The 27,593-nt window shown below is 32.2% G+C and overlaps 3 protein-coding genes and 1 pseudogene across 8 annotated transcripts; 3 read left to right on the top strand and 1 right to left on the bottom strand.

The window, feature by feature from the left end:
* Window positions 1-1,887: 1,887 nt before the first annotated feature.
* Window positions 1,888-6,864, top strand: LOC100805235 (adenylosuccinate lyase-like; annotated as a pseudogene).
* A 2,427-nt stretch (window positions 6,865-9,291) lies between these two features.
* Window positions 9,292-11,202, top strand: LOC100805772 (geraniol 8-hydroxylase). Its single transcript, XM_006606002.3, has 2 exons — window positions 9,292-10,252; window positions 10,365-11,202. Exons 1-2 carry the CDS (start codon window positions 9,368-9,370, stop codon window positions 10,974-10,976), a joined length of 1,497 nt encoding a protein of 498 aa, XP_006606065.1. The 5' UTR covers window positions 9,292-9,367; the 3' UTR covers window positions 10,977-11,202.
* Window positions 11,203-16,636: 5,434 nt separating this feature from the next.
* LOC100807367 (geraniol 8-hydroxylase) lies at window positions 16,637-18,921 on the top strand. Its single transcript, XM_003556005.5, has 2 exons — window positions 16,637-17,813; window positions 17,921-18,921. Exons 1-2 carry the CDS (start codon window positions 16,929-16,931, stop codon window positions 18,539-18,541), a joined length of 1,506 nt encoding a protein of 501 aa, XP_003556053.1. The 5' UTR covers window positions 16,637-16,928; the 3' UTR covers window positions 18,542-18,921.
* A 22-nt stretch (window positions 18,922-18,943) lies between these two features.
* Window positions 18,944-23,841, bottom strand: OAS-TL2 (cysteine synthase). 6 transcript variants are annotated; one of them, NM_001251482.2, is made up of 11 exons: window positions 23,571-23,745; window positions 23,005-23,065; window positions 22,783-22,892; window positions 22,611-22,668; window positions 21,774-22,037; window positions 21,553-21,690; window positions 21,346-21,397; window positions 20,362-20,441; window positions 19,602-19,661; window positions 19,385-19,465; window positions 18,944-19,203 (listed from the first exon to the last, which is right to left on the bottom strand). In NM_001251482.2, the coding sequence occupies exons 2-11, from the start codon at window positions 23,044-23,046 to the stop codon at window positions 19,111-19,113; spliced, it is 978 nt and encodes a 325-aa protein (NP_001238411.2). In that variant the 5' UTR covers window positions 23,047-23,065; window positions 23,571-23,745; the 3' UTR covers window positions 18,944-19,110. The 6 variants fall into 6 exon arrangements, 3 of the variants coding, with proteins under 3 accessions (NP_001238411.2, XP_014627690.1, XP_014627691.1); XM_014772204.3 differs by lacking the exon at window positions 23,571-23,745 and adding an exon at window positions 23,401-23,560 and having other exon boundaries at window positions 18,957-19,203; XM_014772205.3 differs by lacking the exon at window positions 23,571-23,745 and adding an exon at window positions 23,442-23,530 and having other exon boundaries at window positions 18,957-19,203.
* Window positions 23,842-27,593: the final 3,752 nt, after the last annotated feature.

Here is a 27,593-nt window from a genome sequence, read left to right on the forward strand (position 1 = left end):
AGGTGTATACCGATCAATTGTTACTTCCACGGTGCATCTGTCATTGCCTAATAATTGTGCAGGGGTTTGGGGGCTAATGTACCATTCCGCATAGGTATGAAGGAGTGCAGGGGGGGATTATCATTTATGTATGTGACGGGCTGATTTGGTTTTGGTATGTGTAGTTATGTTGGTGGTATTAATGGTATCTTATGCCTGGATTGGATGGGGGATTACATTTTTTTGGGTGGTCGAGGCAGGTAAACAGTCACAAAATTTTATCTGATTATTTTCAATGATGCTATAGAATACAGTGACTCAGTTTATACCTTACTGTGGTTAGGGTCATGCCGTGCGGTGGTGTTCCACTTCTGATGATGTTACAACTTACAAGGGAGTTCTCATACAAGGATGGGAAATGTGTGGAAACTGGAAAGTGTTTTATGGGGGATATTGCAGCTGCCATGGTGTTTGTGCAGAGCCGTATGAAGGTCAATTTAAAGCTGGTGTGGATAATGAAAATCTATGGACTATGGAGTTTGGTCTTCAGACAAACGTACGCCAGTGCATCACACACGCAAGGTATCTTCATTGGACACATGTATACAAAATAATATATGCTTCCGGAGGCGGCAGCAAAGATAGGGCTGTGGAGTGGTGGTATTTCATGATGTGGGAGTTTGGACCATTTCATGATGCTTGTCAAACAGAACAATCTGATTTTGGGAGGCAGAGCATTGTGATTGAGGTTTACATATTTAACTAGTTAAATATTGAAACAATTTTAGTTTCAGAAAGAATTATATAATTAAAATTCTTAAGAATTATATATAATTTAAATTTGTAATAAATCAATATTTTTAAACATATAAATTGTATTTTAAATTTATATGAATAATTTATATTGCAATATAAGATTTTTTAAACTACTAAGGATTTATTTAAAATTTAATTAACAAATAAAGCTAACATTGATAGATCGAAAAAGATAAAAAATTAAGAAAAATAATTTAAAAAGCACTCATTAATTTTTTATTTTTTTCTTCTTCTAAAAATACTTATGTTGAAAAATAATTCTTAAGAGTCCGTTTGATAATGATATGATAGTATAGCAGAATTACTCTCTTATTTTAATTCGTTATTGGTTGTGCCAAATAAAATATAATAATGCTTATTTTACAGTGTTTGTCTAGTGTAATGTTTATCATAAACAAAAACTGACTTAAAAGATAGTACGATAGGATAAGCTCTCTCCTGTCCTTAGTCCTTTTTTTATCTTTTTCTCTCTCCTGTCTATCGAGTGTAATTTATATAAATCTTTTCTTAGTAATAATATATAAATTACATTAGATAGATAAGATGAAATAATATATATATATATATATATATATATATATATATATATATAGTATTATAAAAAATAGTCAATACCATAATTTGTAAATTAAAATATAATGTACAGCAATATATATTATATTTTAATTGTACAAATTATTCATTTTATATATTATGAATATATCTCCCTAATTTGTTGCTTGGAATTAAGAATATAAGATCTCTTTTCTTGAGATTTCTTTTACGAAAATATGTAAAAATAAAAAAATATTTATGTAAAAAAATGTAGTATGAAAACTATTTTTATGACATTGGTGATTTTGCTTTTCTAACATAGGTTGAAGTTGTAGTTAAAAATAGTGAAAGAAATGAAGTTTTTATCTCCCATCCTTCCTAACAAACTAATCTTCCATAAAATATTTTCTCTTTATCTGACTTTCTTTTCCATTATTTATTATTTTCTTATTATGACCTAAATAAAAACAAACAATTTTGAAATTAAAAGGACTATCACTCTTCTGCATCGGTTACAATTTTATCCGATGTGGTCGCTCTTGCATCGGTTGAGGAGATAACAGATAGAGACTGGGAGTTTGTTAAAAACAAAAAAATAGAGACTAGGTGCGGTTCAATTAGTGTGATTTCGTCGTAAAAGGGTTCGTGCGTTCTTCCTCCAAAGCCTTTCATGGAGTTCACGGCACTCTCTAACGCTTCCCAACTTGGGAGCATCAACCCCCGCAGAACCAACCTTCAAAGTTTAACACAAACCCTCTTGCTTTTTCTTATGTTTCTTTCCCTTCTTCCTCTCGCAGAGGTTGCTCTTGCAAAGCCATTCTCAACACCCACACACCCACCTCTAGCCTTTGGACCTCCTTCCGCTGATTTTGAGCTCTCTGTTTTGACGGCTCTGTCCCCATTGGATGGTCGTTATTGGAGCAAAGTTAAGGAACTGACTCCTTTTCTGAGTGAATATGGCTTAATATACTTTCGGGTTCTTGTTGAGGTACCCTTTTGCTGATTCCCCTCTTTTTTAAGACCCTTTTGATTGAAGAACCCTTTTTTGTTTTCTGTGTTGAACTTTCTCTTTTGGGTAGTATTGCTCTCTAATGATGTATATATGTGTATGCTTCCTGTTAGATTAAATGCTTGCTGCAGCTATCTCGGATTCCTGAAATTGTTGAGGTTCCCAGTTTCAGTGACGGTGCTAAATCTTTTTTTGCAAGGCCTGATTGATGACTTTAGTGTTGATGATGCCTTGGAGGTTAAAAACATTGAGAGGGTCACAAATGATGATGTGAAAGCAGTGGAGTACTTCTTGAAACAAAAGTGTCAATCCAATGCAGAAGTGGTTAAGGTTGGGATTCACTTTTATGTGTTTCTTTGTGCTATGCGGTTGTACACTGTTTTCTGTTTTAATCATGAGTTCTGATGGATTGTGTTATTCTAAAACCTTTTTGTAGGTGCTTGAGTTTTTCCACTTTGCTTGCACATCTGAGGATATAAATAATCTTGCACATGCCTTGATGCTGAAGGAAACAATGAATTCTGTCATGTTTCCTGTCATGGATCAAATAATCAAAGCTTTGTGTGACATGGCTAAAGATAATGCTCTTGTCCCAATGCTTTCTCACACTCATGGACAGGAATGTTCATTTGTGCATTTGTTGAAAATTTAAAAATCAATGTATTATTGCGGGCTGTAAAATTAGGCTATGGCAAATGCTTTAACTTTGTAGTGACAAACAATTGGTTTTTAGGCTTTTGAACTCCTGTTATATGAAAGGTCGTAGATAGTGATACTACTTAGTTCCTTTTTAAACACTATTGCAATTCATTAGCATTATTGTTCTTTCACTTCATTAGTTGTTATTCTTCTTTGTTAAACAGTCTTGATTGAACTTTGTAATTTTCCTGCACTATTCACCAGCCAGCTTCATCAACTACCCTGGGAAAAGAAATGGCGATATTTGCTGCAAGATTAAGCAGAGAAAGGAAGGAACTGTCTCAGGTCGAGATATTGGGGAAATTTGCTGGTGCAGTTGGAAATTACAATGCACATGTTGCATATCCTGAAGTTAAGTGGCCTCACATTGCAGAACAGTTTCTACAATCTCTTGGATTAATTTTTAATCCTTATGTTGCCCAGGTATGCTTTTACCTTTTTATTTTTTTTTATTGTTTTTTTTGTTTTCTTCAAGTTTATGCAATTTAATTTTTTAAAATGAATATTGAGGTTTTTAGCAACCATATAAAATTTTTAGACTTCTGCTATCTCTATTGGTGTGTACATATACATTGTTTTAGAACATTTCATCAATTGTTAATGAAGCTCAGGCTAGTTTTTTTTTTTTTTTTTTTTTTAAGTTCAGTCCTTATATTTGATAGTTATATCTTGAGTACTAAAAAAATCAAAGCTAAGTTAGAGCTATCATTTCATGATCATCTGATGCCAACTTGAGTTGGTAACTTAATGTATCCTGCTGATTATATAACTCCACTTGGTTAACAGATTGAAACTCATGACTACATGGCAAAGCTTTTTCATTTGCTCATCCAGTTCAATAATATATCTTTGGGTTACTTTAAGCAGGTGAGCTTTCTGATGTAGTAGCAAAAACCTGAGTATAATGCTATACTTTGAGAGTGACAAATGACAATAATCTTTTCATTTACAAAACTTTTTATGCCAACCACCAAGGCTGGGGAGATTGGGTCATCAACTATGCCTCACAAAGTGAATCCTATTGATTTTGAGAACAGCGAACGTAATCTAGGTGTAGCTAATGGAGGACTGTCTCATCTAAGCATGAAGTTGCCGATTTCATGTTGGCAGGGAAGGCCTCCTTGAGTTTGATTTTTATTTTGTTTTATTATGGTCATTTTGGTATTTCTATTATTCTAAACTATGATGCCAAGAGGATTTTACTAATATATCTTTTGAAAATTGGTTTAGGTAATTTTCTGTACACACTGCAAATAATATGCTATGGAAAGAGTTACCCAAGCTATTGTAATCTATAGTACAATTTAGCATTTTAGCAAGCTAGTTATTTGTATCATAAGATGAATCCCAAATGATTTTAAATCTTAAAATACATTAATGAATCAATAAATGTATGATTTCATATTGTCAATACAAATCACATGATTTAACCATTCATTATTTTTCGTTTTTCTTTCACCAATTCTCAAGAAAGCAATTGAAAAGTCATATAAACTAAAATTGTTAAATGAAATGAATTGCAGGAACACTACTGAACTTATCTTATTTGATTATTTCATTACTCTATTTGGCACTCACTCATTCAGTGCATGCATTCTATTTGGCTGTTTCATTGCTTTGTTTCCATTCTTCCAAATTAGAGGTGTGACAAACAAATTTATAATTGTAATTTTGCTGTATGAGACTTATGGTTAAGTTGCTTTATCTATTTCAAGTTTAAAGTTATTACATTGAATTGAATACTATACATTTATATGATATATTTCAAGTTATTTTTCATTGTCTTTGAATCTTATGATTCTAGATTAAAAAATTAGCTTGACAATTCATGGTTTGAATCTTGATTTGATAACCTCGTAATCTATTGACCTATTAGCATAATTCAGTGACAGTTATAGTCTAATCGTTATTAGCTCTAGGAAATCATTGTTGTTTTTCTATATTCATTTTTCTTTTCTGCAGAGGGACTTGACAGATTCAACTGTCTTAAGGAACATGGGTGTAGGTATAGGGCATTCTCTTCTTGCCTATAAAAGCACACTTCAAGGAATGGGGAAGCTTCAGGTATTCAGTGCAACATGGGCTTCAGGTATTAATGGTATCTTATGCCAGGATGGGGGCATTGCATTTCTTTTGGTGGTTGAGGCAGGGAAACAGTCACAAAATTTTATCTGATTATTATCAATGATGCTATAAAATTCAGTGACACAGTTTATACCTTACTGTGGTGACATTCCATTTTAGTGGTCTAAAGATAATAGAGCAGATACTAGTCCTTATTGATAAAAACAGTAGAACTGATCCTAGGCCTTACTGATAAAGCAGTAGTTTATGCTGTTGAGATTGGAGCATTTTTTTTTCCCCATGAAAGTACAAACCACCAATTATTCATTAAAATAAAAAGGGATACGAACCAGGTCATGCACATGTCATTACTTGTTCAATTACGTTCATGCACATTTTCGTATTGAAGCATACAACAAAACCTGATCTTACTATTTTTTATTATATTGATTCTATTTTTGTCTTCTCAAAGAGATTGGAAAGGAAGCATCCTAATCTCATAAGTCGGCAACATTCACTAAGAAGTAGACTGTTCCATCTGTTAAGCTGCCGAACCCACGTTGATTATTGAAACGTTTGACCAAATAACAAGAGTCTGGTCAATCATTAAACAAAGTTAGTTTAAAATGGAATGAAAAGCTCAATACTTAGTTAATTAACACTTAATAACCAACGGGCTCAGTCTTCCTGGGAAGGACAGAATAAGTTTTAGTAATATATACAACAAATATTAAAATAAACTGGTGTCATTTTTTTAATAATTTAAAGAAAAACAATAATTAGAAGTACAAATTATATTAAAAATGAAATTTTGGGATTTAATATAAATTTTTTTGGGCTTCCCCCCTGGGTGGAAATTGGGTGGGTGCCCCCGGGGGCCCCCCCCCCCCCCCCCCCCCCCATTTTTTTCTAAACATCTAATTAGAAATCAGACATTTGCCCCCCTTTTTATGTTGATAATCTTTTTTTATTTTTACAAAAATTGGTATTGTCAGTTGTGTTATTGAATTTTACTTTTATTTTATTTATAATAGTAATAATAACTTTATGTATTAGGTAGATAAAATTATATAATTATTTAATTACTTTCATTGCTCATATTAGTTTTAGATATACTTATTTCATTTTATGTTGACTTTGAATATACGTTAAATTAGTTTATGTTTTTATATTAATTATAGTGATATAATTATTACATGTGCTGTATATAATTTTTGCAATTATATGTTAATTACTTTCAATTACTTCCATTATTTTCAAATATGTTTTCTAGTTTATATATTGGTTTTTAAAATGATTTTTATTATTACATTTTAAATTACTTTTATTTTGATGTATAAATCATTTTAATTCATGTGTTAATTTTTTTTTTTCTGAAAAGAATAATTTTCAGCTCACTACCACAGCTCTCCAACAGCTCAAGAAGCAGAGGCAATGCCCCTCCACACAGCAATTGCTTGGGTCTCTGATTCGAAGCTCGACAACATTATCTTCGAATCTGACTGCAAGCATGTCGTCATTGACTCTTTGTTCTCTCAAAAAGTTTTGAACAAGTATGGTAGTATTCTTAGGAGCTGCAAAAGAAATCTTAGTGTATTTCAAAACTTTTCTCTTAAGTTTATTAATCGTCAAGTCAATCTTGTTGCTCATTGCCTAACAAGAGTGTCAAGATGCTATGTAGACATGTTTTTAACTTTGTCCCTTCTTGTATTGATTCAGTTATTATAAATAAAATGAGATAAGATATTTCCATTAAAAAAAAAGTACTTTTTTTTTTGTTCCGTCGTCCCTGCACCTGGCAGAGAATATTGAACAAAACGGTGGTTCAACCTGAAATTAGTTATCAGACTAGGTTACTGTTCTTGCACAATCATTAAAAAAAACCTTGTTTTTTAAAACATAAATAACATTAGACCGGGTTTGGACCATAGACGGACTTACTTGATGCAGTGCTATTTTTTTAAATATATATAGTTAATTCTAAGTTAATATATTTTAAGCATATTTTGGCCTAAAAACAACTTAATAAGTAACATAGTTAATTCAAAATTAATATATTTTTGAAAAATAAATTAATGACTTTTTTTTGTAAAAAAATATTGTTAATGTAAATATTAACTTTTTTTATCATAGAATCATAAAGGTTCTTAATACTTAATAGCATGTGCAATCTTGGGTCTTTAAAGAAAATTAATTTATCTTTTATATTTTCTACTATATGTTCTAAAACCACTTTAAAAAACACATAATTATAATTATTTTGTATGAATTTTAATACTTATCAATTGAACTTTAATTTATATAGTTCTCCCGAATCATTTAAACTTGTTCCGTCCCTGGTCTTAATAACCAGAAATATATTCTGAACTCATCATCAAAGTACATCATATTTAACTTTTAAAACTCATCCAAAAAACTCAAGTTTGGTTCAGGCCATTGCACCTCTAGAGGGACGGCATGTCTACCTACGTGTGGATGTGGCCATATCTGTTAGGTAGACACGGTGCAAGGGTGTGTTTGGCACATAAAAACATCATTGCATGCACAAGACCAAGTCCAGTCACGCATGTCAACGCTCAACAAAATGATATGATTTATCTCTGTTTCTCTGTAACACGGGATAAAGTGGTTTTTTGCTTTTGGTATTTGTAAGTTCAGGTTCTTATTTGTTACTGTTAGTGTTGAGCTGCCTGTTTAGTCTGTCATTATTCATATATATGTTGCACTCTTGTGGTGTTCTTTTTAGCATGTTTTTGTAAATGTTGTGAGACATGATTATGAATTATTAAAAAAATATGATGAGACCTAGTCCTAGTAATTAATTTAAGACAAATACTAATCAATGTTCATCAAACACTGATTAAAATAATTTTATTGAAATACGTAAAATTATATTATGTATGATTTTTTTAATACTCTTTTATGATTTCTATAATAAATACTTTTTATTTTATTTTTTAATCAAACCAGTGATCTTAAGACATGATTAATGAGACTCTTAGTTTAATTAAACGGAGTCTTCCTCTGATTAATGAGAAGTGACTTCAAGGTCATGTTACATATATAATTAGCAGATAGTTGAGATTCACCGAGTAACACACAATTATTGAAATTAATTTTCTTTTAAGCGAACCAATGTTGGACCTGGACCAAACCAAGGTTTTGGGGGGGATGGGATTAAACCTACCTTACTTTTCACCAAAAAACCTACCTTACTCAATAAGGACATCGAGCGTTTCTTAATTCTTATGGGTAGTAGGTAGATTTTGGAAAATAAAAAGTAGGGAGAGGTATCCGTTCTTTCTATAAGCATCGCTTTCACGTCACAATAATAGATTTTATAAAAAAAAAATATTTCACACTTTTTTTTTATAAAAAAATAGAAAATGATAAGGAACTGTTGCTAGATTAAAGTTGCTTTAGTTATAGTTTACACATTTTAAATTCTACTTTGAAGTGTGCAAATTGAACTTCATTCAAAATTATAGTATTTGAGATTTTTTTTGGTAATGAGAAAATTATTATTGATTACGTTTATATATAACTTAACATGATTTTAGAACTTAAATCATATTTGAAGTGGAAAAATACCATCCTTTGTAATTAAGCCATGATGTACAAACTATATTCCAAAGATATTGCTGTTGCATAACAGGATAATTCTAGAAAAACCCAAGCAAACATGTGAGTTTTTCAAATAGAATACTAAGTTTATATAGTAAGAAAATTTAAGGAATGAGTGGAAAAAAATTGTAGCTAGCTGTACTAAAATTCGGTTACGACCCACGAGAATCAGGATGAATTTTTTTGACTTAAATATATTCTTGGTCATGTTAATATATTTTTTTTAATTTTTGATCTTTTGTAAATTTATTTTCTTACACGTATATTCAACAAAACTTAATTAACACCGAATAACATTTTTTTTTGGTCGGCAAAACCAAATAACATATGGTTACATTTTTATTCTTGAGCTTTGCCGATTCGAAGCGGATTCCGTTTGAATTGGGATCGAAATCTATGGGAAGAATGAGTCTACATTCTTTTCCTCTGTTCAGAATGCAATATAGCCTGATTTGAACCTACTTATAACGTTTACTTTGTAACAAGTGGGATTATTTTAAAATTTAAAATCAACTTATGTTTAGGAGTCATGTATAAATTGAGTTCCCAGGTAACGGAAAAGCATCACCCAACATTCTTTCTTGCCTTTCAGTTCCATTTCTTGCCATATAATTTGTCATCACATTCATCCTATAGACAATAATGGACATTGCAAGTTGTGCACTGCTCATTGTCTTGACATGTGCCATAGTTCATGCTCTTCTTGGTTCATTCCTTGCAATGGCCACAAAAGCAAACCATAAGCTGCCACCGGGACCATCCCGTGTTCCCATCATAGGTAACCTCCTTGAATTGGGTGAAAAGCCTCACAAGTCATTGGCAAAGCTTGCTAAGATACATGGCCCAATAATGAGCCTAAAGCTTGGACAAATAACCACTGTTGTTGTGTCTTCAGCACAAATGGCCAAAGAGGTGCTTCTAACCAACGACCAATTCTTGTCAAACCGAACCATTCCCCAATCTGTGTCAGTTCTAAACCATGAACAATACAGCCTTGCCTTCATGCCCATTTCACCTTTTTGGAGGGAACTCAGAAAAATATGCAACACTCAGTTATTTGCCCACAAGTCTCTTGATGCTAGCCAAGATGTTAGGCGTAAGATAGTGCAGCAACTAGTCTCCGATATCCATCAAAGCAGCCAGATAGGTGAAGCAGTGGATATTGGAACAGCAGCATTCAAGACTACCATAAATCTTTTATCAAACACTATCTTCTCTATGGATTTGATTCACTCTACAGGTAAAGCAGAAGAGTTCAAGGACTTGGTGACCAATATCACAAAGCTGGTTGGAACACCAAACTTGGCAGATTTTTTTCCAGTGTTGAAGATGGTTGATCCACAGAGCATCAAAAGACGACAGAGTAAGAACTCGAAGAAGGTGTTGGACATGTTTAACCACTTGGTTAGCCAAAGGTTGAAGCAGAGGGAGGATGGGAAAGTTCACAATGACATGTTAGATGCCATGCTCAACATTTCAAATGATAACAAGTACATGGACAAGAATATGATTGAACATCTCTCACATGTAATTAATCTCTTCTCCTATCCTACGTATATATTGTCATTTATTTTAAATTATGTTATTTTATGAATCACTATCTAACTTGGTAATTGAAATTTATGGTTGAATTGAATAGGATATATTTGTTGCGGGAACAGATACAACAGCATCCACCCTTGAATGGGCAATGACTGAGTTAGTCCGCAATCCAGATGTAATGTCAAAAGCTAAACAAGAGCTTGAACAAATGACTAGTAAGGGTAATCCTATTGAGGAAGCAGATATTGCTAAACTTCCATACTTGCAAGCAATAGTAAAAGAGACATTAAGGTTGCACCCACCAGTTCCATTTTTACTACCACGAAAAGCTGGTAAGGATGTGGACATAGGTGGCTACACCATCCCAAAAGATGCAAAAGTGCTGGTTAATATGTGGACTATTTGCAGGGACCCCACATTATGGGACAATCCAACTATGTTTTCTCCAGACAGGTTCCTAGGATCTGATATTGATGTCAAAGGACGGAACTTTGAGCTTGCTCCATATGGTGCTGGGCGCAGAATATGCCCTGGCTTGCTATTGGCCAATAGGATGTTACTGTTGATGTTGGGTTCGCTTATCAACTCCTTTGATTGGAAGCTTGAACAAGGTATAGAAACACAAGATATCGACATGGATGATAAATTTGGAATTACCTTACAAAAAGCTCAACCCCTTCGAATTGTTCCTCTCAAAATAAACAACTAAAGAGGGCATGATCTCTGTGTAATGTATGCTATCCGATTCATTTGCCTTCCAAACTCAAGTTATTTCATTTCTAAATGTAACAACAAATTGAGTAAAAATTACATGATTTTTTATAATTATTTTTTAATTTACATAAGCATGTGCATAATGAAGTAGGATAGTTATGCTGAAATATCACTTATACTCTTTAATTTGGTGACCTCATATCACTTATACTCTAATTACGTGATTCACATACTTTTAACTAGCCAAGGTGACAAAGTCATTGTTTCCTTTATCTAGATAAAATTTTGTGTATTTGGAAAATTACATATTTAGGATGTAATAAAACATCTTTTTAGCGGCATCTAATTAACAGAAACAATAATAAAGTTATAAAAAATAAAATAACCAACAAAACAATAAAAGTTAGTTATCTAATGTCAAGAACTAAAATATCATAACATATAGAATTTTTATTTATTCGTGGGAGTCAAATACAACAGAAACAGGGCCATACATTATCATTCTAGTGATCAGGATCTACGTATTCATCTTTATTTTTGAGACTTTATTTTTTATGTTTGATTAAGTTGAGGCAATTTTTTAATAAATAATTAAGGGTGTTAAATTAATAGATAATAGAAAAATATACACATTTGTATTGCATACTATAATTATATTTAAATGAATTGATTATTATAATAATTAACGCGCACATATATCGGGTTAGCTCTATAGAATGATCATTGATTTTGCATGTAGAAATTTTGTTAATTTTAATTAAAAAATAGCTAAATCAGTGAACACCTACTAAAAAATTAAAAATATTATTTTTATTGAAATACATAAAATTAAGAGATCTATGACTTTTTTTTAGCTCTCTTATGATTTTTGTGACATTTTTTTTTTAATTCTGCAAGACCCTTAAAAAATAAACCTCACTACTATTCATCAGAGCTTGATATCAAACATAAAATTCTTATTAAATACTACAAAATGATATTTTAAATATAATTTTATTAAATAAGACAAATTAGTTATATTTGAAACCAAAATATATTTGGGATCATAGGAAGTATTTCTTTTTCATTATTAACGCAGCAAATTGAGTAATATTATTATTTTTATAATTTACACATAAACATGTGCAAAATGTGTTGTTTATATTTTATAATATTTATACATAAGTCATGAATCAAGCAATGATTAGTCCATAGTTACTGTGTAAATGAAAAAATATAATTAATTAGGAAGTTATGTAATATATTTTATAATTTAAAATATTAATTATATTTCTGAATAATTCTGTTACAATCTTAAACATTATATAAAATAGAACATAAGGAGTACATTCAACCAATAAAATGAATAACTTATTGTACCGTATAGCCATGAACTTGGTATGCACTCGGTTCATGCTAGCCCTCAATGTAGCACATTATTTTTCGTAAAATAAATTAAAAAAATATTTTATTTAAAAATAAATAAAGTTTTAAAAAATAATGATATTTTTTAATTAAATAAATAAAGAGAAATAATTTTATTAATTAAAATAATAATTTTAAGGTAAATAAAAATAAATATATGTTTTTGAAAAATAGAAAATGATATTTTATTTATTCATTTGAAAGGGAGTAAAATAAAGTTCCTTCTTATAAGATAATAAAATAAAATAAAAAGAGCAAATAATAGGTTGAGAGTATCCTAATTATAAATAAAGGCATATTAAGTCAGTTTTTACATGTACCATACATTCGAAATACGTTTTCTCTTCCCTCTCTCCCAAAACCCTCTCTTCTCACCGCATATACTCAGATCCGTCCCAATAAAACTACAATTTTGGACTCGTTAACCGTTGGATTGTCGTGAAATTTGAACACCAGGTTAGAAACTCATTTTCGCATATTTCCACCGTTAGAATTTGAGAAATAAGGTTTGTAGTGAGAGAAATATCCCTCACATGTAACTCTCTTTTCCTACATACACCCAAACCTGTCCTAATGAAACTACGATCTCCTACTCGTTAATTGTTGGATCATCGTAAATTTTGAAAAACAGGTTTGGAGCTAATTTTAGCACATCCCCACCGTTGGTATTTGCCAAATAATGTCTGTGGAGGGAGAAATGTCCCTCGCACGTAGACAATGAAATTGAGGCTTCAATCCATTCTCTCTAACATTTGGAAACTCTAGTAGACCAATCAGAGCAAAACTTGAGGAATCTTAAGAAACCGCTAGAGACGCCACTATCGTTGCCAGACTACACCCGTGAGCCCGCTTAGAGGTAAGGGATTAGTTTATCACAATTGGGGTTAAAATGAACATGTGTAGGGATCCTTAGAGGATCAAATTGAGATTTATTTTGGGATGTTACTATATTGTAATTTTGCCTTTATGAATCATGAGATTATTATGTTTGACGGGCCAATTGATGTACTGATGCGAATTGGTTGAAAAAATTGAGTGCTTTTAGTGTTTTTGACATATGATTTTGATTCATTTGATTTTGATATGATTATGTGAAATTGTTTGAGGTGTTTAATCATATGAATATAACATATTAATATTATTACTGTGTGACATGTATATGATGAATGAGGCGTGATAATGTATTGTCTTGGGATTGTGGAAGTGTGATGAAAGTGTGTATCTACATGTTGTCCTGTTTCTTTTTATTGGTTAGGAATGTGATAACTCACTCCCTGTGTGCTGTTTGTGTTTAGATCCTGTGATGATCTTGAACCTTGTGTTCATGGAAGCAGATGGTTAGGTGGATGATTATGGAGAACTTCATGATAGAGGACGTTGGAACACAATGCTCTGATAAGATGTGATATTAGGACATAAGTTTCTGTATTAATTGCATGAAGTTTTGTATCATTTTGTTTCACATGTTGAGTTTTTAGTTTATTCTTTGGAGTTTTGGACAGTCTTGTTTTGAGCCGAGATAATTTTATTATTTATTTAGATATGTTCTATTATGATAAAGTGAATATGAATTTTTTACCCCTTTAAAATATTTTTATTTAAATGTGTTTTAAAACTTTTAATTAATTCTGCATTTTTATTTCTTTTATTATTAGTACATATATGTGTAAAATAGAAGGTGTCACACTCAACTCTCCACAATCACACATAATACTTCGTCTACATAACTCAAAAAACATAACTTTAAGATCAAATGTGTATATAGACCTGAGAGAAAGATCATCAGATATATTTTTCACCATTTCACATATAGATACTTAAACATCCCGGACTCTATTGACTTGATCATTAGAGTTCTTTTTGCAGGTAATACATCTCACTCCAAAATAGGAGATTTGAGATCCAGCTAGGACGAGAGAAAAGGACGAAAGACAAATAACTTGTCAGGAACTTAGTCGGAATATTTGACGCCTACCGTGGAACTTGAACCCATGATGACAGGGTTAATATTCTACCACTGAGATGAGTGTGCCTTACAAGATTAAAAGTGTAGTTGATATCATAATAAATTGAGTGACGCGCGCATGCATATATATATATATATATATATATATATATATATATATTCCACACCCATTTTTATGTGTTTCTCATTTTATCTTTATTTCTCACCAATTTTATGTGGATATGAAACAAACTATTTTTGTCTTCAAAATTGTTAGGACGATGACCAATTCAACGGAGATAAGCAGTACAAACACAAACCCTCCCGTCAATTTGACATCAGTGCAAGGAAATGGAAGCGATGTTTCTCTCCATCCGGTCATACAATATCTTATGCCATAAACTACGTATCTTATATCGAGTTTAATCAATATGTAAAATAATTTTATATTTTTATTTATAAATTATTGTGTGTATGACTTTTAAAATAATGTTAAATTAATAAATTTATTATAAATGATTATTTACGATTGAATGACCAAAAATTATTTTATACATGATCTTTTTTCTTAATCTAATACTCGATATATATGTCAGTTTATTAGTTATCGAAGCATCAATTTGCAAGTTAATCTAATTAATAGCTTATAGCTTTCCAAAAATATATATGAACGATGCTTGACTTTTTTTAGAATATGAGTGTGGAAATATATTGGAAATTATCGTGGGATGGATATTTGAACATTAATTATAGGCAGAACGAGACGATGCAAGGATTATGTCAATCCACGGTGGGAGGCACGGTTCCAGCTCCATTCTCGCGAAAGTTTTAACTATTAAGAAGCCATCTGGCATGGAAAAGCTCAAACCAGAAATTCAACATTAAACGGACTCATCAGTATATATGAAATAGACCTGGTCTTACTCTTTTACGTTGGTCCTCCACTATGTGAGGTGGAGAAACTGTGTCGTTCATACGTAGCAGAATTTTGGCATTCTCTTAGGTTGTAGTATTCAATATTTAATAGTAAGTGAAGTCAAATAAAATAAATGGAGTGCAATAGAATAAACTCAGGTTATTACTTAGATATTTTTACAATAAAACATAAAATAATTTATATGAAATGAAATAAAATTTGTTTCGTTTAATTTCATTTGTATTTTTTAAACAATAAAAAAAACTTGGTTTTCAAAGCTTAAACTTACAAATTCAATGCATTTAACCTGTAAATTGAATTAACTTTGAAGGTTTCATTTCAAACACCCAAAAAAGCCAACACTAGTTTGGAAAAGCCCACCCAGGCTTCAGCACACCCACTACCTATAGGAATGAGGACCAACCATTCGGCATTAATTTTGAAGATTCTAATTTTCCAAACATTTTTTTAAGGTAATTTTTCAAACACTTAATTAATACTTTTTATTTATTTTTATCTTTCTTTTTCTATCATATCACTATCACTTATTATATTTTTTTTTCTTAAATATATTTTTTATTCCTAATAAATATCTACTTTTTGCATTTAATTTCTAATAAATTTTTATTTTTCATTGAGTCTCTAATAAAATAATAATTTTATTTAGTCCTTGACACTTATTTTTAGTCCCTAATAAATTAGTAAATTTTATATTTATTTCTTTATAAATTTTTTATGTTTGTTATTAGTTGGGACAAACAAAATTTATTAATTTATTAAGAAATAAATACAAAATTCGTTAATTTATCAAGGATTAAAACAAAATATCAATCACAAAAAATAAAAATATTAGTTTATTAAGGATTCAATGTAAAACACAAATTTATTATAAAACAACCAAAAAATCAAATATTCATTAAAAATCAAAACATATTTAAGTTTTTTTTTTAGCTCTTTTTCACTAAATATCAAATAACATTTTTAGTATCCAAAAATCATTATTGTTTTGCATTACTGACATATTTTGGATTAGCTCACAAACTATGGGCAGAATGAGTCTACCACTCTACGTAGAAGGTCAACTTTAGATCAGATGTTCACGATAATCTGAACTTGTCATATACGTAGTGTATGACTATGACTTTTTGACGTTGATAATAAAAAGTAGCATAAGAAACTAGACCCTGAGAATGTAAAATGAATATATACTGATCTAAATATGCAAATCAATTTAAATGACATATTTAGATCAAATAACGGAAATTAAAAATATTACGAGCGTACCTTCAATCATTGCAAATTGAACGGGAAGCGACGCACACACGAACCTTGGTGATACAAAAATGAGAGCACCCCATACTATTTATAGAGTAAGTGAGATAAGGAGTTATTGAGATAAAAGATGGGTACGTAATTTGTTACTGAAGGTGATTGTTTGCAAAGATATGGATAAAAAATGGGTCAAATCCAAAAATAATTAAATTTTTCAAAATAATAAAATATTAAAGAACGTGGAACTTGAATGCAACGTGGGCTTCCAACAATATGGTGTTTGACAAATCATGTATAAATTGAGTTCGCTAGCAAATGGAGCGATGCATCCACCAAACCAATATTTCCTCTCTTTTTCCCTCGAAATTGGTTAGCAATTCACTTGCATCGCACTAATCCTACAGACAATAATGGACATTGCAAGTTGTGCACTGCTCATTGTCTTGACATGTGCCATAGTTCATGCTCTTCTTGGTTCATTCCTTGCAATGGCCACAAAAGCAAACCATAAGCTGCCACCGGGACCATCCCGTGTTCCCATCATAGGTAACCTCCTTGAATTGGGTGAAAAGCCTCACAAGTCATTGGCAAAGCTTGCTAAGATACATGGCCCAATAATGAGCCTAAAGCTTGGACAAATAACCACTGTTGTTGTGTCTTCAGCACAAATGGCCAAAGAGGTGCTTCTAACCAATGACCAATTCTTGTCAAACCGAACCATTCCCCAATCCGTGTCAGTTCTAAACCATGAACAATACAGCCTTGCCTTCATGCCCATTTCACCTCTTTGGAGGGAACTCAGAAAAATATGCAACACTCAGTTATTTGCCCACAAGTCTCTTGATGCTAGCCAAGATGTTAGGCGTAAGATAGTGCAGCAACTAGTCTCCGATATCCATCAAAGCAGCCAGATAGGTGAAGCAGTGGATATTGGAACAGCAGCATTCAAGACTACCATAAATCTTTTATCAAACACTATCTTCTCTATGGATTTGATTCACTCTACAGGTAAAGCAGAAGAGTTCAAGGACTTGGTGACCAATATCACAAAGCTGGTTGGAACACCAAACTTGGCAGATTTTTTTCAAGTGTTAAAGTTGGTTGATCCACAGGGCGTCAAAAGGCGGCAGAGTAAGAATGTAAAGAAGGTGTTAGACATGTTTGACGACTTGGTTAGCCAACGGTTGAAGCAGAGGGAGGAAGGGAAAGTCCACAATGACATGTTAGATGCCATGCTCAACATTTCGAAAGATAACAAGTACATGGACAAGAATATGATTGAACATCTCTCACATGTAATTAATCTCCTCCCTCCTCCTAGCTATTTTCATTTTAAATTATGTTATTTATGAATGACTATAATGGACTTATAGTAACTGAAATTTATGGTTGAATTGAATAGGATATATTTGTTGCGGGAACAGATACAACAGCATCCACCCTTGAATGGGCAATGACTGAATTAGTCCGCAACCCAGATGTAATGTCAAAAGCAAAGCAAGAGCTTGAGCAAATGATTAGTAAAGGTAATAATCCTATAGAGGAAGCAGATATTGGGAAACTCCCATACTTGCAAGCAATAATAAAAGAGACATTACGATTGCACCCGCCAGTTCCATTTTTACTGCCACGAAAAGCTGATAAGGATGTGGATATAGGTGGCTACACCATCCCAAAAGATGCACAAGTCTTGGTTAATACGTGGACTATTTGCAGGGACCCTACATTATGGGAAAATCCAAGTGTATTTTCACCAGACAGGTTTCTAGGATCTGACATTGATGTCAAGGGACGGAATTTTGAGCTTGCACCATTTGGTGCTGGGCGCAGAATATGCCCTGGCATGCTACTGGCCAATAGGATGTTGCTGTTAATGTTGGGTTCCCTTATCAACTCCTTTGATTGGAAGCTTGAACATGGCATAGAAGCACAAGATATGGACATAGATGATAAATTTGGAATTACCTTGCAAAAAGCACAGCCCCTTCGAATTCTTCCTGTTCCTGTCAAAATAAACAACTAGAGAGTTGTTCATCTCTATGTTTCCATCAGGAGTTATTAAAAGAAAGTGAATTCCTTCAAGGTAGAAATGTCTAAGACAGACATTACCTATCAAAACATTACTCAATTTTCTCTTTTTTCAGCACCTCTTTTTCTTTCTTTGGGTTCAAGCACGTATCATTGTTCTAGCAAAAGTTACATTAATCCCGAAAAAGAATTTCACCATCCACATTACAAGTTTGTCATCCTATAAGCCGTTAATATTAGGTCCAAATAGAGTCTAATGAGTCATTTGCTGGAAAGGGTGATAACTGATAACAGTAACATACTAAAATTTAATTTGTTGAATGGTTATTTTCACTGCTATTCTTCTAGATGTTGAATACATTAATTCTTCAAGATGAGGATAGATTCGAAAAGAAAAGGATAACATCATATTCCATTAATAAAGTGGCCTTCTAAATTATTTCAGAAGTATGTTGCATAATGACAAATTTTCCTTTCTTTTCTTTTGAAGTAATGTTTATTTAAGAATCACAATCTGTATCACAAGGATCACTGGTTTCGCCAGTTAAAATCCACCACTTGAAATCAGGATTCAAAAGTCAGGCTTTCAGCTTCCCGTCTGACTGACTCAAACAGCACAGAGGATAGGTATCTCTCACCAAAGCTTGGGAAAATAACCTGTACCATATCAAAACATAACTGTCAACTAAGTGACCCATAATCTCAGTTGGCATCAATCAAAACCAAACCAAACCAAACAAGAGAACAAATTAACAAAAACATGGGAATATTGTTGCAAGTTCTCAACGGACATTTCTATACACTTTTACCAAAATTTGTAGGAAAACAATCAACTTACAACAATAAGCTTTCCAGCATTTTCTGGTCTTTTTGCTATCTTAATGGCAGCTGCAGCTGCAGCTCCAGATGATATTCCAACCTACAATAATATGTAAAGTATAGGTTCCTTATTCATTTTCCAAATTCAAATATGAATCCTGAAGGAAACTCAGTAGATATCTAGCTATAGGAGGAATAGCCTCAATAATGGCTGTTTCTAGAGATTTAGAACTTACAAATAGGCCTTCTTGAAGTGCAAGAAGCTTTGCAGTTTCTATTGCTTCATCACTTGATATCTACCAAATCACACATCCATTGTTTAACAAATCTTAAACTGTTACAAATGTCCAAACAAAAACCGCAAAATAATGACAAAATCATATCTTTCTAATAATTATATTCACACAGAAAGGTGTCCATTTTTACACCATGGTGCAGAAATTAGAACTTAATCCTCAAGACATCCAAGATTCCCTTCTACCCAAAACAATATTAAGTCTGACATGATGTAGAGGCACCATTCCAAAAGTTCATTATTGGCTATTTGCAGTTTCCCCACAAACTGAAACTTTGCCCCAAAGCCCACACATCTTAGGACTTCACAGGGAAGTAGAGAACCATATTACTTAATGTAGAAAAAGTGCATAGCAGAAACTAACTGAACAACAAACAAAGAATGTAAACCTAAATTGGAAATGCTTAATTAGTAGCAAAAATCTCAAGTCAAAGTAGACACAACACATCAATATCACCAAATTGATATAAAAACAAGAAACTACGGTATCAAACCCTATATATATTAATTGAAAGTATAAGAATTTCAAGTAATTTATCAATTATTAGATGCAATAACCATATACACAGGTGTTATCACATTGTTTCTAAAACTGCACATTGCATTTCCAAACAATTTTAGAATAAAGTTATAATATTTCATTTTGTATATTTCTTTCAAGTCTTAGTATGACGACTATTCAAAAACCATTAAAAGCTTACTTGAACTACTTCATCTACAAGGCTAACTTCCAATACTCCAGGGACAAAACCAGCACCAATCCCTTGAATCTTGTGTGGACCTAGATGTTCACAACTTTAAGTATTTATTATAAAGAAAAACCATTCAACTTGAAGTAACTACTGGAGGGAAGACAAACAGGAAAACATATAAGAGCAGACATAATTTAAAGTAATATTTTTTAGAGAACAAAAAAATTAAATCTCATTAAGGAAAGCATGTGATAATCCAAGTGCTGAAGAATGGAAAAACATATTTAAGGAAGATTGTTTTATTTAGGCATTATTTTGTTATTCTTAGAAATTTTAGAATTTCCTCCTATATAAGAGTTTTTTTCATTATTATTAGAGATTTTACTTTTGATGTTCTATGCTCATACGAAAATATTATCATGTTAAGATTTTCTGTTTTGATTTAATTAGTATTTCATATTATATGAAATTAAATCTAAATTAGGATTTTTTATTTAATTATGATTTGTGTATGAATTTGATTATCTTGGGGTTACAAGTACGCTTTAGACGCCTTATGTTATTCACAACTTTGGCATAATTGTAACAGTAAGATTTCCTTTTCATCATATAGCATCTGAGTTACTAGTCAGAGAGTACTCTGCCCCCAAAAGAGTACTCTAGGCTTTTCTATATCACCAAAAGTCCTTCTGGCCTGCTCAAGTGACCATAAAAAGGTGAAAATTTGTGGGATCATACAATCAATGCTCTACTAAATAAATAAAACCACTAGCAATCACCTTTTAATAATATGAGCAAGCAGATCAAGACAAAAATGTCATTCCTGAATACACTTTAACATGGAAAAGTAAGGCAATCACCTAATAATGAATAAATAGAAAAGTAAATAAAAAATCTAATAGCCATGCAACATTTTCATGGTTCATGTGAGAAAGTATCAAAATGAGTGTATAAGTTTTCACAATGGATCAAAGCATGTGTTATATAACTCACCAGGTTTTCCTCCAGAGAGTACTGGACTTTCAACTGGTTCCACACCATAGAGCTGAATAAAAATAAAACTAATAAAAACAATGAGAAGGGGGAATCACTACAGCTGTAAACCAGAGCCAAAATATATCTTTCCATTCTCAGGAAAGATTACATGCACATATTCCCCTTAATTTATATTTAAACATATATACAAATTTAAACACCAACCTTTATATTAGGATTCTTCTCTTTAAGAAATTTCCCTGCACCTGTTATGGTACCACCAGTGCCTATACCACTAACAAGTGCATCAACTTTCCCTCTTGTGCCTTCCCATATCTCTGGACCAGTGGTTTCATAATGTACCTACAAATACAACAATAACAAAATGTGTCACCCAAGTTGTCAAGCATCCACTATTGCAGTTACACAACAAATTTGTATATTACCTTAGGATTGGCAGGGTTTTCAAATTGCTGAAGTATGTAGGCGTTGGGAGTCTTATCTAATATCTCTTCTGCTTTTTGAACTGCCCCTTTCATTCCCTTTGCAGGATCTGTCAGAACCAACTCAGCTCCAAAAGACAGAAGAATGGTTCTTCTTTCAAGACTCATTGAAGCAGGCATTGTAATTATAAGCTTGTAGCCCTTGGCTGCTGCCAGGAATGCTAATCCAATACCAGTATTACCACTTGTTGGCTCAATGAGGATACTCTTCAGTAAAATAAGATAATCCACATGCAACAAAAACAATACTTGAAAACTCAGGGTTATCCCAAATTAATACCAACAATTTTTTTTTCACACATCCACTTCCTAGTATTTCTCCACAAAAGTTGTAGCAGAAACTAACTTAACAGTGCATCATTCACCTGGTATTTAAATAACTGCTATGAAATTTAGTAAAGTTGAATATGAGAAAACTGCACATTTTATTTCAATTAGGGCCACATGCTTACATCTACCATTCATGTGATGGCTTTCATACACAAGCGACATAGCTATCATAAAATTACAGAATGCACTCAAAAATAGATTTCTCTTCAAAATAATAGAGGTAGTGATCCTGCATGTATGGAATATCTTTCTTCTCGTTCTATTAGCCAAGGTACAATTAGACTGCTCAACTACTCACGATAAGTTATTTGTGACAATTTTATAAATCATAATTAAACACCTGGCAATAAAAAGCAGCTTCACTTTGCTCCTAATCTGGATAATATCTTTACTAATTTGTTAGAAGCTTCACTATTGATGCCCAATCCCAGGCGATTTCTTTGTACTAACCTGTCCAGGTGTGATAAGTCCCTTCTTCTCTGCATCAGCAATCATACTATAGGCAATCCTACATATATAATGTATATCATAGGAACAAATCACAAAGTAATTCCAAGACATGTAAAAGCAAGAACCAAACTCAAATGATAGTAGCAAGGATGAAAGAAACCAAAATCATTACCTGTCTTTTACACTAGAGCATGGCTCCATCAATTCCAGTTTGGCAGCAACCCGGGCAACAGAACCGTCTGCGATTTTATTCAGATATACTATTGGGGTTTTGCCAATCAGCTACATAAAATAAACAATAGGCATCAGTATGTATTCTAGTTAGAAACACTGAAATAGGGGAACAGCACAATTTTAAAAACTCAGAAAATGTAATCAAAGTGCAGAAACTCACTTCTGTAACATCTTTGGCTATTCCAGACTTTTCAACTGCCATGATATCAGCTCCTACAATGCTGGAAAACAACGAAAAATATTAGCATCCAAATGTACCTTAAATCCACAAAGCTACCAATTTTATTTATTCTATTCTATCAATGGAATTTGAGCTATTTCTAAAATATGAAATCCACCAAGTTTCTGTCTTTCTTTGGCAATTAGCCTTAAAAATTCAAACCACTTCAAAATTCAATCAGGGTCAACAAGAACAACTGCTATATCCTTTTTTTTTGTTGTTGAAAATAACTGCTATATATGTCCTAATACTCAATGACACCACCTTCCTCGGGAACCATACGACTGGAAAGATTACAAAAATTAAAAAGTTTAAACCACAGTATTGAGAAAGTACAATTCCTTGATGCACGTTTCACTAACAAAAATGGACGTAACTAGTGTTGATAAATTAGAATTCTTCTGTGGCGATGTGAATGTGATGAAGAGAAACCCTAGTATAGATGCCTAATTAGAAATTAAGCCTAACTGATGGGAAAAAATTGGAGAGAAAGAAGAGTCAGTCACCTTTGGAAATGGTGTGATTTAACAAAAAATCTGTCTATATTTAATACTGTAGATACTTGTATTATTATTTTTCTTGCTTTGGAAATTTTGCTAAATCAGTTGGTGCCAGTGGATCGACAAATTTTGAACATAGCCAACTTCTCGTCCTGATAAGTTTGAAGTTTCAGAAGATGACACCGTTATTTCTTAAGCATATCATAGTCAAACATAGGTGGCTGTGATGCATGCAAAAATAGATTGTAGCTTTGGAATGGATAGAAAGAACATTTTCAAAATTGATTTTTTTATTTATTTTTGAACTATGATTTTAAACAATATTTGACACACTGAGTTTAGAACCAAAAAGAAGGAGAATACATTAATGTATTTGGACGCCATTGACTGTATCTTTCTTCAATACATTAACTCTCTTTCTATTAACTTTTTTTATCCTTTTGTACAACAAAACGTATCATACAGCGAACACGTCATGATATGCTAACGTGGCCGATACTCGGATAGAGCCATAAACATAAGATATCGACCATCACCCAAGATGATTCATTCCAAAATTTTTCCCATATTGTTATAATAATAATAATAATAATAATATACTATTAATTCTTTCTTATCAGTAATTAGTTTTCAAACAAAAATATATTTAATGGTTATTATTTTAGTCTTAAATATTTTATAAATATATAAATACTATAATAATAATATTGAATATTATATTATTACTTATTCTTAACTTTTATTTTTTAAAAAAATTAGTTACTTTAAAATATGTATTTATTAAAAATATTTTATGAAAAAAAGGAAATAATTTCGTATACTTAATTAAATTTAAATTAATAATTAAAATAAAATTAATAGATAATCTATATGATAAATATATTTATAGGATTGATAATTGCGAAATATAAACTAATTTGATAGTCAATTTGGATTAATAAGTGAGTGTAATTTTTTTACTTTTTATTATTTTTAATGAAATAAAGAAGAAATTAACATCTTTACTATTTTTTATTAGCAAAATTTAAAAGAAGAAGATTTCAAGTGCTTTAGATGAAAGATTGATGCAAAAACAGGAAGAAAAAGTCTTGAAGAAAAATTGGAAGAATGGGAAAGTCCACTTAGCGCGCAAGATAGGCCCAGCGTGCAATACACGCTTAGCGTGAAAAAGACTCACGAAGAAACCCAAAGGCACACTTAGTGCGTAAGCTTACGCTAAGCCCGAAGTCAGCGTGAAAATTAAGCTACCTAGTGCCTATATAAGGAGGAGGAAGCAGAAGAAAAACACACAGTCTCACAACCCACACACGGGATCTATCCAGGGGAAACTCTCTCTCTTTAGCAATTCCTCTTTTTCTTGTTATTAGTCATCTATCACATTCTTCCATTAACCCCCTGACGTGTAAAGAAAAGGCTAAACCCCTTTTGTTGGGAGCCTGGAGGCTAAACTGTTGTAGAGCTTTAACTGCATTAAAAATAAGTGAAAAAGTAGCAATGTACCTCTAATTTATGATTTCTTTTGTGAGATTTGTAAATATTTTATTCTTGTATGAACTTATACATTAGAAACTCCATTTTTGTTGACTAATGTTGAATTTAACTTGGTTTTTAGGCTAAAGAAGGGAAGATGTTAAAATGTTGCTGAAGGGCTTGCTCAACGAGCCAGATTAGCTAAGCGAGGCTCCCAGACTCGCTAAGCGAACACAAAATCCTAGAGAATGTTGAGCCAGAGAGCAGCACGCTTAGCGTGCAGCTAGCCCGCCCAGCGAGGACGTTGTCTCTTCTCACGCTTAGTGTAACACCCTCTACCCTTCACATATATACTGACAAAGGAATAAAAATCCAAACATTAATTAATAGTATTTTTTTTACATTTGTAAATACAAGTCTTTCAAAGGGATAAAAGGCTCACATTCACTTTCTTCTACATCATATTCAAACTTGTCCAAATAAATAATAAAGTTATCTCGGTTTAAGCAAGACCGTCTAAGACTTCATACAATTAATATAAAACCCTATACTCCAATGTCACATCTTATCAAAGCGTTGTGTCTCGACGTCCTTCAGTATAAGGTTCCTTAAATCAATTCACCTAGTCGTCTGCTCCACCGAACACAAAGTTCAAGATCATCACAGGATCCAAATACAAACAACACACGGGGAGTGAGTTATCACATTCCTAACTAATAGAGAAACAAGACAACTAGATATACATATCATATAAACCAAATAAAATTTACTTACACGTAATTCACATAATTCCACCACTTTGTCATTCAAAGTTCACTTTTCATCCATCAATCACACTTTTCAATCATCAATCACATTACACAAAAATCACATGCTCTGATCAAGACATAATAACACATTAATTTCATAATAAACAATTAGCAAGCGCATGAGAGAGTTATGCTAAGACTCAAGCCTATATGCAATGTGGTATCATGTCAATGAAAAACCACCCTGGGGCGCTTAGGAGTACATAACAAAACACACCACACAATGGGTTTGTCAGGTCACTCTCACTAAGTAAGATCATAGGGAGACCAGTTAGGGTCACGATGTTTTACGAGAATGCTCCAATCATATGGGATCAGCATAGGATTAAAGGAGCACTCAAACCCGGTGACCCCCAAGGCGTACACTTCGAAGAGTCCGTCAGGGTCTCTCCCTCCTGATTCAGGTCCAACCCCTAAAATCATTTTAGCACACAGACACTGCTCGTGAATTATACAATACCCACGACCTCACACTTGTGTTTTAAACACGTACAACATATTGCGCTACAATTTAACACTGGTTCCTAAATAGGAAACCTACATTTTCTCTTTAACACTGGTTCCTAAATAGGAAACCTACATTTTCTCTTTAACACTGGTTCCTAAATAGGAAACCTACACTTTCTCTTTAACACTGCGCATTTACACTTTTCTCAAGATAACACTGGTCGGGTTATTGTACAATTCACAGCTTACAACAGAATTAATGTCACATCAAGAGTTAATCACACACTTATTTACAACCAAAACTCATTCACAATTTCACATCTCATAATGTCACAATCCACCATCACATGTTTTCATGTATCTCACAATTCAACACCTGTTCTACTTTACACTTTTACTCAATCTCAATAACAATATTATAATCTCAAGGCAACATATTATTCCACAATTCATCACATATTTCATATATAAGCACTGTTTACGAATTATACAATACCCCCGACCTCACACTCGTGTTTCAAACACATTTAACACATTGTGCTACAATTTAACATTGGTTCCTGAATAGGAAACTTACACTTTCTCTTTAACACTGCGCATAAACACTGGTCGGGTTAATGTATAATTCATAGCTCACGATATAATTAATGTAACATCAAGTGTTAACACATCCACTTATTCACAATCGAATATCATGTTCACACTTTAGCATCTCATAACATCACATCAACCATCTCATAACATTCCCAATGATATTCATAAGGTACAACATACACATGTTCATGAAACTTAACCATAATATTCTCAAACTCCAACACTTAATAATTTTTGGAATCATACTATAACACTCTATAATATTATTTACATCAACTATTAATATAAATAGCTACCTCTATATCTATAAACTAGCATACATCATATTGAATCACAAATTTCAAAGTAAGCTTTCAATGCACAATTTCTAAATAATTATATGAACACTTTAGTCAGTTTCAATTATGATATTAATTTTTTAAATTATATATAAAAACCTAAACAACAAGAAAAAGAGAAAATACAAAATCAATATATTTCTCTAAATTTCTTCTTACTTTATTTCATCAATTCATATTAATTAGAAAAAGTACTCGATTTATAGGGTTCACGCTCAACACAATAGCATATCAATTTCACAAAAATTGGTCTGTCAAACATATATAATTCATTGTAATAATTATAAGGATAAAATGAAAATTGCAAAAACATCCCAAAACCCATTCCAATTGATATCTCTAAGGATTTCTACACATGTTCTCACTAATTC

Source organism: Glycine max, chromosome 20 (assembly GCF_000004515.6).
Source record: "Glycine max cultivar Williams 82 chromosome 20, Glycine_max_v4.0, whole genome shotgun sequence".
Lineage (NCBI taxonomy): Eukaryota > Viridiplantae > Streptophyta > Magnoliopsida > Fabales > Fabaceae > Glycine > Glycine max.

Bases quoted from the DNA above. Each gene is read 5' to 3' on its own strand.
- LOC100805772 (XM_006606002.3), top strand. From the start codon at position 9,368: ATGGACATTGCAAGTTGTGCACTGCTCATTGTCTTGACATGTGCCATA. The intron at 10,253-10,364 runs GTAATTAATCTC...TGAATTGAATAG, and splicing joins TGATTGAACATCTCTCACAT to GATATATTTGTTGCGGGAAC.
- OAS-TL2 (NM_001251482.2), bottom strand. From the start codon at position 23,046: ATGGCAGTTGAAAAGTCTGGAATAGCCAAAGATGTTACAGAA. The intron at 22,893-23,004 runs GTGAGTTTCTGC...TATTTTATGTAG, and splicing joins TAGCCAAAGATGTTACAGAA to CTGATTGGCAAAACCCCAAT. The intron at 19,466-19,601 runs GTAAGTTCTAAA...ATATTATTGTAG, and splicing joins CACTTCAAGAAGGCCTATTT to GTTGGAATATCATCTGGAGC.
- LOC100807367 (XM_003556005.5), top strand. From the start codon at position 16,929: ATGGACATTGCAAGTTGTGCACTGCTCATTGTCTTGACATGTGCCATA. The intron at 17,814-17,920 runs GTAATTAATCTC...TGAATTGAATAG, and splicing joins TGATTGAACATCTCTCACAT to GATATATTTGTTGCGGGAAC.